General features: G+C 35.7%; 1 protein-coding gene and 1 pseudogene across 1 annotated transcript; one reads left to right on the top strand and one right to left on the bottom strand.

Moving 5' to 3' along the window:
- Positions 1-409: 409 nt before the first annotated feature.
- Positions 410-1439, top strand: LOC132129540 (THAP domain-containing protein 3-like; annotated as a pseudogene).
- Positions 1440-2007: 568 nt separating this feature from the next.
- LOC132129044 (dnaJ homolog subfamily C member 11) lies at positions 2008-10113 on the bottom strand. The gene is made up of 16 exons (XM_059540463.1): positions 9984-10113; positions 9120-9249; positions 8559-8632; positions 8325-8426; positions 8099-8245; positions 6993-7115; positions 6834-6907; positions 6496-6685; positions 6296-6381; positions 5351-5467; positions 5109-5264; positions 4823-4892; positions 4553-4610; positions 4310-4452; positions 3392-3521; positions 2008-3218 (listed from the first exon to the last, which is right to left on the bottom strand). Exons 1-16 carry the CDS (start codon positions 10053-10055, stop codon positions 3193-3195), a joined length of 1698 nt encoding a protein of 565 aa, XP_059396446.1. The 5' UTR covers positions 10056-10113; the 3' UTR covers positions 2008-3192.
- Positions 10114-10576: the final 463 nt, after the last annotated feature.

Here is a 10576-nt window from a genome sequence, read left to right as displayed (position 1 = left end):
TAAATATGGTAACTGTATTGAAATAATGTTTTACATACTTTTATGGAGCTTTGACAGAACCATCTTTCGGGTGCGACTTAAAAACCGTATATCTCTTAACCAGTCATGTAAAATATTCACATGAAGTCCACACTTTTATTTATAGTTGACTATAAAACTCATAAATGTGTTACCAGAAGTATTAAATTGGTTAAGAAATCTTGCTTAATAAATGAGTTTCCAAACAAAGTGCCTTTAAGGATTTTTATGAATTTCTAGTATTTTACTGAGATGCACCTAGAACTTTTATTTTGAAAAGCTTGGTGACGAATCACCGGAAAACATATCTGAAATAAATATATCTCGTTTCAGGGTTGTTTTTGTGAATAAGAAATGTTATCTATTATCTATAATAGTTATCTATTTTTAAATTATTGTAATATAATGAATATATAAAATGATACAGCAAAGATAATATTCATGTTATAAGTTTTAAACATTTTGAGACACTGCGGGGCTTTTGATAAATGCCATCTTTGTTCGGGGCAAAGATGCCTAAAAGTTGTTCTGCATTTAACTGCACAAACAAGTACAATAACAAAAATCCCCTAATGACGTTCCACTGGTAGGTAAAGATAGACAGCTCACAGGCAAGATGATATCAAATGTATTTTGCAAGACTTTTCACTTTACCCCTCGTCAGGTTCCCTTTTAGCAAACCGTCGGTTCTGAAACAATGGTTAGATAACATTGGACGTGACGATCGTCAACCAAGGAAGCACATGGTTATCTGTTCACTTCATTTCACCCCAGATTGTTTCAGTGGTTTGGGCAACCGTAGAAATCTGTTGTGGAACAAAATGCCAACTCTTTGTTGTCCTAAACACAAAGGTAAATTAGTTTCATAACAGATGGGAAACAAATAATACAACAAAATGTGTTTTCACCGTAGTCTCAATGTCATCTTTGTGCCATTAGCAAAATAATTATAGGAAGAGGCTGAAGAGAGCTTTAAAATCTGCTGCTGATAAATGGGATGATTCTGCACCTGATAGGATGACACCTTTCACGGGGGAGATGCAAGAGTTTGCTTAGCACTCACACAGTCTAACGGTCAAACCACAGAAGTCACTCTTTAATCTTACAGCCTACTCTCATATTTTAGTGTGTGTATACAATAATAGTTATGGATTACATTTTTTTTTTTTTGACAGGATTTAGATGCTACAGACCACACCTTATGCTATTTTGGATCCATTCACGACCAAAGCCCGTCTGTTTAATGTTTAGATGCCAACAGCTGGATACGGAAAAGGTTGCAGACCAAATGCAGATTGATAAAAAGTATGAAACTTAAACTGCAAGATGATCAGAGATAACTTATAACTTTGCGTCGACAACTCAGATATAGACATAAACATAGCCAGACATTCACAGCTCCAGATCTAGTCAAGCAATAATGAAGACCTCGGGTTGTACAAACATCTTTTGAACTTTAAGGAAGAATTTTGGTCATGGAAAATATGTTCAATGAATGTATTTCCTGAATGTGGGCAAAAGTGACATTTTTTATTTTTAACTAAACTTTTTTCTAAACTTTCACAAAATTTACTGTGTTTTGTTTTTTACTTGTATTGAAGATTTTCTGCCCAAGGAATTTTTAGGAGAACATTTCTTGAAATAAATGGTAACATTTTACAGTAAGGTCCCTTTAATCTTGGTTAACATTAGTTAATAATAATATAAAAATTAATTGCTAGTATATGCTAGCTCAGGTCCATTAAAATATCACCAGATAACACTTCTGATTTTAATAATGTACTAATGAATGTTGAAATGAACTATGATTATTAAATGCTTTTAAGCTCATGTTAACTAATGTAGTTAACTAATGTTAAATAGAACCTTACTGTAATGTGTTACTGATTAAATGATATCAAATGTCACCCAGCTTAAAACATTTATGGAAACATTATGTAAAAATTTCTCTGTTTTAAAATAAGTCATGTACACCATTCAAACACAATATACATTTCCCTTGTTCCTTGATGATTTATTTTAAAAATGACAGTCTATACTTGCTGCAAATGGTAGGCCATAAGGTAAAATATGACAAACGCCTTTGAACAAACCGATACTTCAGCCAACAGATATAGTCTTTTTTTTTTTTTTTTTTTTACATCATTCAAATGGCAGAACGCAGAATGGACACATTTCATATAAATTATACTTCTCAAAAAAAAAAAAGAAAAAAAAAAACCTCCATACAGCCAGTCTTTCAAATAAAATATTAATCATTTACCACCATGAAGCTCCCAAATACTAAAAAGGCAACAAAAAGTTGAAATCAATCAAAGAGGTTTAGATCTTCCATGTATGAATTATGGCACTAAAATGCAGGGATTAAGGGAGATTGAGCATAAAATATAAACAGAGGACCTTACACTATTATCCCTTCATCCACTGCTATTCAAGTCTTTGGACACAAGGTGGGAGACAATCCCTACATGAGTTTTAGTATACAATTCACATTCTGTTTCCCCAACCAGCACGCAATAGACAGTACCGGCATATTGTGTGCATTGGCCCCATCAATTCCTATGAAACTTTTGGCAGATGTAAAGTACGAGAGGTGGGCCTCCAAATATTAGACTCAAGGGATTGGGATGAAAAAAAAATGCAAATGATTAAGCAGCCAGGGTTTCACTAAGAACATGCTTTGCCTCCTGAACATTTGCAAGATCATTTATTTGGAAGCTGGGGGTACAGACATAGAAAGAAGGCTGACAGCTGGGTTACACCAGCTCCTGTGGGATTCAGTGAGTAGGATCAAGCAGCAATGTTTTCTCTTGTGATGTAATGAGAGAAAAATACATCTCTCCATTGAGTGCTGATTACAGGCACAGTTGTGGATCCATATTTGAGGAAGGGGGCTTTTGTTTAAAAATGGTTGTAAGGCCTACCAACACAAAATATATATGTTGTCTAACTTTTCTGGGAAAGGGAATTCAAGGAAATTCAGCAAATTAAATGTTCTAATTTGAAAACAGACATCATGTAGAATAATATTTAAAACATCACAAAATATAGGAAAAATAGGTATATGAAGACTTTTAAGGGCACAGAGTTTCCAGGACACTACTCCAGAACATCTGTGTCTCATCAGTCTATACCAGTCCAAACTGTCCCTTTCAGCTCAAGAGATACATGTTCCTAACTGTCTTTATCAATCCTGTGAGCTACAAGGGAGAGAAAAGACAAAAGAACATGATATTTTAAATTACAGTTGGGAATAGCATTCATCTGTACTGCTGGTAAACGCAATTAAGCGTTTGTTATCATGAAGTCAAGATATTATGTATTAAAATAAATGCTCTAATCAACTGCAGTGTGTTTTGTTTGCAATACTCACATTGTTTTGGTATCCTGAGTGCTTCTGTGTCACCACATAGAACTTGGTGCATCACGCCCCTGAACTGATAGAGCATCTTCAGACTCTTCTCCTCACCTACACAGGGGTCGTAGAAGCCCGGTAACCCAGCCTGAGGACATTCATGCAAAAACATCCAATTAATACTTGCAACAGCATTTAATTTTATGGGTGCAGCAGTTCGGTTTCCTCAGGGTTTGATTTTTATTATCTTTCGGTTTGTTAAACATTTCATACAATACTATTAGAATGCAACACTGGGACATTTGGGGCCAAAATGTTTTCATTTCTTTAAATTCTTTAAGCATTAAGCTACATTTCAAAACTACAAGTTTTCTTGAATGTTAATATTATTGGAATATTACGGAAACATTCACTACTTTTCAAAAGTTTGGGTTTGGTAAGACTTTAAACTGATTCAAAGAAGTCAAAAATATTTAGCTGATTTAGTGCTCAAACTATTCTTATCATCAATGTTGAAAACAGTTCTTCTGGTTAATATATTTGTCAAAATTGATACTGTTTTGATGAACAGAAAAAACTGATGAAATGTAATTTTTGTGACAACAAATAATAACGCATCTTTACTGACACTTAATTATTTTAATGCATCTTTGCTGAAAGTATTTTCCTAAAAAAAGAAAAATCATACTTACCTCAAAATTTGGAACTCTTGTGTACATTGTTTATAATTTTAATGAATACCAAATTCATACAGCGATACCAAAAATACATTTAATATTTCAGAAACAAGATCAAGCTTTGGAAAGCTCATTCAAAACATTACAGGAAAAAAAAAATAGATAAATCCTTTTGAGAAATCATTGCTGTGCTAAAATGTCATCCCTTATTTGACTTTTGGACCAAAACCAAATACAAAGCAAGCATAACCTGCTTTACCTTAGAGGCTTCTGTGAGAATGAGCTTGGAGTCCTTCACCAGGCACTGTAGAGGCACCGTCACATCAATGACCCTTGCCCTTTCATGCTTACGGCTGTTGTCTGTCACAAACTTGCCATACCAGGCGTTGAGGATGATCAGACCTGGTACACAAGAAAACTGAGTCACCATACATCACTTGACAGCAAGTTCGAAGTCACAGTTTGATCACGTCCAATGCTATCGGGAGTTATGCGGTCATACCCATTCTGGACTCCTCAGCTTCGATAATTCTACGCACAGACTCTTGCATCAGCATAACCTACAGAAAAGAGTGATTTCAAATAAGACTGCTTGTATATGCACATAGTGAAAGCACAAATTTATCACCCTGTCGTGCAGATAGGAACGATAGCCTGACACTAACTCATTGTTTCTCTGAACACAAAGAGCCTGCCTTGAAAATTATGACTACTTTAAACGGTCATGCGTTATAAATTATTATTTATATTATTTGCAGTGTTATGAACTCACAGCTGCTTCTGCCTCTTGCTTCTTCTTGGCAATGTCTGATGATGAGCTCTCCCGCTGCTTCTCAAGCTCCCTAAACAAAAGGTTCATTTTTAATGTACTCATTTGCTCTTTTACTCCGTGTCAAAGCCATTTAAATGGATTTCAGTCTATTATTTTCCAGACTCACAGGGGATAAAGATTGGAGAAGAGTGTTGGGAAGTCAACTGGCCAATAAAAGACAACAAAATGAAACCAGAAGGATAATATTACTATGACTCTGCACATTTAATCAGCTAAAATGGCTTACTGTTCCTGCTGAGCACGAATGTAAGGTCTGATAACTAGCCGCTGGATGGCCAAGTAGAACACAAGTGGTCCGACAGTGGCATAAAAAACGGCGCTGGGTAGAAGCTGGTCTGTTAAGTGAATGGGAAAGAAGTACGTCTGGCTCGCTCGGTTCAACCTGGGATTGACAAAAACACCTCGATTTCAGAGCTAGTGAAAAACTTCTATTTGGAAACAGGATCAAAATGATCAAAAGCATCTTACTTGATCTTGAGAGAGACGCCTTGAGGTACTCCGACACTGACGGTAGCACCCAGGACACTGTGGCGACTGATCTTCGTCTCGGCACCGTATTCCACCACGGTACCGAAAAACCCTGACCTGCAACACAAGTGCTGATATTTTAACAGGCTAGAAACAGAAAAATGAGTAATATGAATACAAAATCTAGGATATCAGACACAGATGCTGCATTTATACTGCAAGGACATGTACACTGATTTGCTGTTAATTTACATTCATTAGACCAGATGTATTTAGCAGTAGGTCCGTGAACCCTAGGAAGTCCACAGCAATGCAGAAGAGTGTTCGACATATAATATTTGATCTTAAAAGTCAAATATGCAAAGAAAAACACAAGGCTAACCTAATTGAACTGTAGCTCGAACCAAAGACTGTAACGGATTAAAATAGGATGTACAAATATGAGGAAAGGTGCATTTCAAAATAATTATGAGAATCAGATATAAATAATTTAGATATCAGAGAAAGTACATATATGACTTAATCCAAACTGATGCAAATGCAAATGATGCAAATGCATTTTTTGCGGTTTACACATGCAAAAAGTCAAGATAAAATCTGTCAAACGGAACTTGATAAGCAAAAAATATTAAGCACAATGATAAAGTAAAACATTAATAAGGAATTAAATAAAACAGAACTCCTCGATTACACCAAAAATAAAGGAATTAATAATAATCATAATAATAATTAAAAAAAAAAACCGTTATCAAAACGTATTTACTTAAAATATTGTGCATAATAATACTCGAAGCTAATATTGGCTGACAAATTCTATAACCCTTCTGAACTACCTTTTTAAACTATTTTTTTTACTATTTTAAACTTTAACCATCTTTTTTGTTAAAAGTGCAAATGTAGCCAACAAAACAAAACAAAACAAAAGCACCATCCACAGATACATACTTGACAGAGCCCTTGATCTTGGTCTGATCATCATCCTGGAATTTGTACTGGTAGCTCATCATGATAAATGTATGTGGAATTCCCAACTATGGCAATACAAAAAAGATGAACAATGGTGTAAAAAAAAAAAAAAAAAAAAAAAAAAAAAAAAAAAGCACTTTAATAAAGATTAGGGGGTGATGTGCATTACAGCAACTGACCTGCACAGCGAAGGTGAAATGACTGCTTTTGGTGTCCCTGACGATGCTGGTGTTCATGGAAGACTGAGTTCCCCAGCGCCACTGTAAATAACCCATAGTGTTTTTGTCCAGGTGGCGTGCAAGGATAGTAGTGAGAGCCGGCCGTATACCACGGGATGAAAACTGCATGCCACAATGAGCCGTAGTGAAGCTAAAAAAAACACAAATATATCTCAGTATACAATACACTGAACAGCATGCAACTTGCAACAAAAACAGTCAAAACTATTTTTTACAAAAATAAAGTAATAATAATAAAACTAAATTACTCGAACACCACAGAGATGTGCTGTACTCACCAGCGTGAAGTCAAGTTACGGAAAATCTTCAACCCGAAGAGAGGGCCATGTGTGTCTCCTGCCCCAAACTCAACCTGAATTAAACATGTACAGTTACATGCTCAGCAACAATGACAATTTAGTCAATTATTATGTCAAGCATTAACTGAAAGCACTTACTTCTCCCCAGCCCTTTGCTGAGGTCACTCGTCGCAAGGCCAAGTTTATGTTTCCTCCCCCATTACCGTTGTGTGTGGAGAGAGAGCCAGAAAGAATGGCTGTGTCTGAGGTTGTCAAAGGGGCCTATGAGAGCAGAGTTGGACAGTAAATAAGCCTTACGACTGTATTAAGATCAGGGCCAATGACTTATAAGTGTCTTTCCACAATAAATAAAAGTAAACATCTCTTAGAAAGTTCATTGAAATGTGCTTTTTATATATTAGTTTCATGTTTGTTTGTTCTTCTAAAAAAGTTTTGTTTTTAAGTTTGAATTTAATGGTTTAAATATAATTATATTTTATTAATTCTATATAATTTACACTATTAATTCCACACACACACACACACACACACACACACACACACACACACACACACACACACACACAGTATTTAAAAGTAAAAAGTGTTAACAAATACAGAGAATGGGTACATGAAATACCAAGTCACTGTATGTAATTGATGAATAAATACAACAGGAGAAAAAAATAAGAGCATCATGTCATTGACCAATACACAAGAAGCCTATTTATATGTAAACACTTGCATTGTGCCCAAACATAACCTCATAACAGACTGGAGTTAGTAGGTAAGAGGTTTTTCATGCTCACCAAGGCTGAATTCCTTTCAGCAAAACATAGTGAAACCAGCAATAATGTTAAATCTTATTAGTATTTATTTGTATTATTATTGTAAAATCTCATTTATTTCTGTAATGACAAAGCTGAATTCTCAGCAGCCATTACTCTAGTGTCAAAGGATCCTTCAGAAATAATTATAATAAGTAGATTTGTTGCTAATAAAAAAAAAAACATTTATGTAACCCAACAGCTACTTCTTAACAACTGCTTAAGATTTTTGAGGAAACAATACCTTTTTTTTCCAGGTATGTTAACAGAAAGCTCAAAAGAACAGCATTTATTTGAAAGAGAAGTCTTTTTTAACTTTAACATTTTATTTAATGCATCCTTTCTGAATAAATTGATGACTTTCAAAAGATATTCTTACTGAACAGTGTTGTGTCTATGAGAGCATACATGAAAAGAAACAAGATGTAAGGACTGTACCTCTATTGACTGGGATATGTGCATCTTGTTGATCTCAATGTGCGGTAAGCCGCCACCACCGCCGCCATCACTACCAGAGATCTCTTCATAATCCTCTTCATAGCGATCAAAGAGGTCTGTCGCATCAATACCCACACTTATTGTGCCCTGAGTGAGACAGTGAACAATCAGCGAGACCTGTATTAATGATGACAGCGGCTGCTGCATTGAACGCATAAGATCAAACCTTTGGGTTGGTCCTTTGCTGTAGTCTTCTCTCCTCTCTCTCTCTTTGAAGTCGCTCATATTCTTCACGGATCTCTGCTGGCGTTCTTTTCCTCTCCACTACCTAGAAATCATTATTGCAGTGAGCACAAAAAGATGACACAAATGCCCACTGGGAAAATTATTTGCTTGAAATGTTACAAAACTATGGAATGAATGCTGAAGCATTTTTTAGTCTTCTGAATCTTCGGCTTACCTCCCATCCTTCCACTTCCAGCCCTCTCTTCCCATATACGTCATAAATTGCTCTAGATTGTGGATCACTTAGTACTGCAAAATAACAAATCACTGTCATGAAATATGCATGACTTGGTATTAAAAACATGCTGTCCGTTAAAGGGATAGTTCACCCAAAAATTTACATTTTTGTTATCATTTACTCAACCTTATTTCATTCCAAACCTGTATGACTTTCTTTCTTCTGTGGACCACAGAAGATGATATTTTGAAGAATGTTGGAAACTAAACAGTTTCAGTTTTCATTGACTTCCATTGCATAGACAAAGACTACAATGAAAGACAAAAGGGAACTGAAACTGTTTGGTTATCAAAATTCTTCAAAATATGTCCTTTATAAGAAATGCATTACAAGTTTCCAATGAGAGTGAATAAATGATGACAAAATATTCATTTTGGGGTGGACTATCCCTTTAAGAACAAAATAATTCCTTGACAGTAAAAACAGAGACATCCCATCATGCAGCAAAATTGGCTTGCTTTGCTTTGCTAAGAGGCTGAGTGGACAAAAACATCGTACCTTCATAGGCCTGGTGAACCAAGTTAAAAAGCTGCTCTGCCTGCCTCTTAAGCTCTGGATCTCTGTGCTTGTCTGGGTGGTAGAGCATGCAAAGGCGGCGATATGAAGCCTTGAGCTCATCCTGTGTGGCCTTAAAGTTAAACAGAAATAATTCACAATAAGCCTAAACTACAGCAATGCTCTTGGAAAGACGAAAGGTGCAAAATCAGATCCAAAAACAAATTCAGAAGTTGTAATCAGGAAAAATGAAAATCCTTTTAAGACAATTACCTCAAAATGTATGACTTTCTGTTCTGTTCCATTAAGTTAGACAATATGAAATCGTCATTCACCATTTGATTACATTGTATGCCAAAAGATCTCTGTCACTCCCTAACATTCTGAATAACATCTCCTCAGAAGAAATTTAACAAGGTTTGGCAGTAGGGGTAAAATCTTTGCGTGGCAGGGGCAGCTGCCACTGAGAGCAACTTGACGGTGAGTCTAAGCAAAGACATGAAAATCTTGTTTATGTTTTTAATTTAATCAGTAGCGTTTTCTTGAATGAAATAAACAATTAAAAGTAGTATCACTTTTACTTTAGAGAAGCGTCAAAAATAATAATTAGGGGTTATACTTCACGTTCAAGTCTAAAGAGAACATTAAGTATTATATATTATATGCATCATTTCTATTAGTGACCATGCAGTCAAATTCCTTCATGGAGACAATGATAAGTAAGGGTCACGGTGTGCGGACTGAGCCACAGCGTAACGACATGCTGTCTGATCCTTTTTAAAAGCGGGATACTTGAAGCCTCTGCATTTACCATTCACTTGCGGCTCTCTCACTGAAAACATCTACGTTAATAACTATTTGTCATACCTCTCTGCGGACGTTTAACAGAGAATAATAATCATCATTGTCGATTTCGTCTTCCTCCAAGGCCGCCGCCATATTTACGACCGTTCATCCCCGCCCCAGCGCCAGATCAAAGTCAAACTACGCTGGGTTTGGTGCGCAGAATCGGAGCAATGAAGGTTTTCAGCACCGCCCCGGCTTCTTCTTCTTTGATGTTTTATGGCAGTTGGTAAACCAGCGTTAGGTGCATTTACCGCCACCTACTAGGATGGAGTGTGGAGCATTGACGGTAATGAAAACTAACTAGAAAAAAAAGGTAACTAACCTATGTGGTAATTCTTTAAATCCTATTAATGACCTCTGTGTCTTTGAGATACTTAATTATTCTGTGAAACATTTCTATATCCACATCTTTATTGAAAATGTTCTGAAGTGAGATCTGATTTGTTTCTATATTAATTGATTCTGTAAGTTGTAATCTTTCCTTATTATATCCTTTACATTTTATTAAAATATGTTCAACTGTTTTAGGAAGATCACATTTTACACAAAGTCCAGACTCATGTTTACCTATTATAAATAAAGATTGGTTAAGGGCAGTGTGTCCAATTCTAAGG

This window comes from Carassius carassius, chromosome 46 (genome assembly GCF_963082965.1).
Source record: "Carassius carassius chromosome 46, fCarCar2.1, whole genome shotgun sequence".
NCBI classification, from domain to species: Eukaryota; Metazoa; Chordata; class Actinopteri; order Cypriniformes; family Cyprinidae; genus Carassius; species Carassius carassius.
The sequence above is the reverse complement of the archived record's forward strand: the minus strand, read 5'-3'. Positions and strand labels throughout refer to the sequence as shown.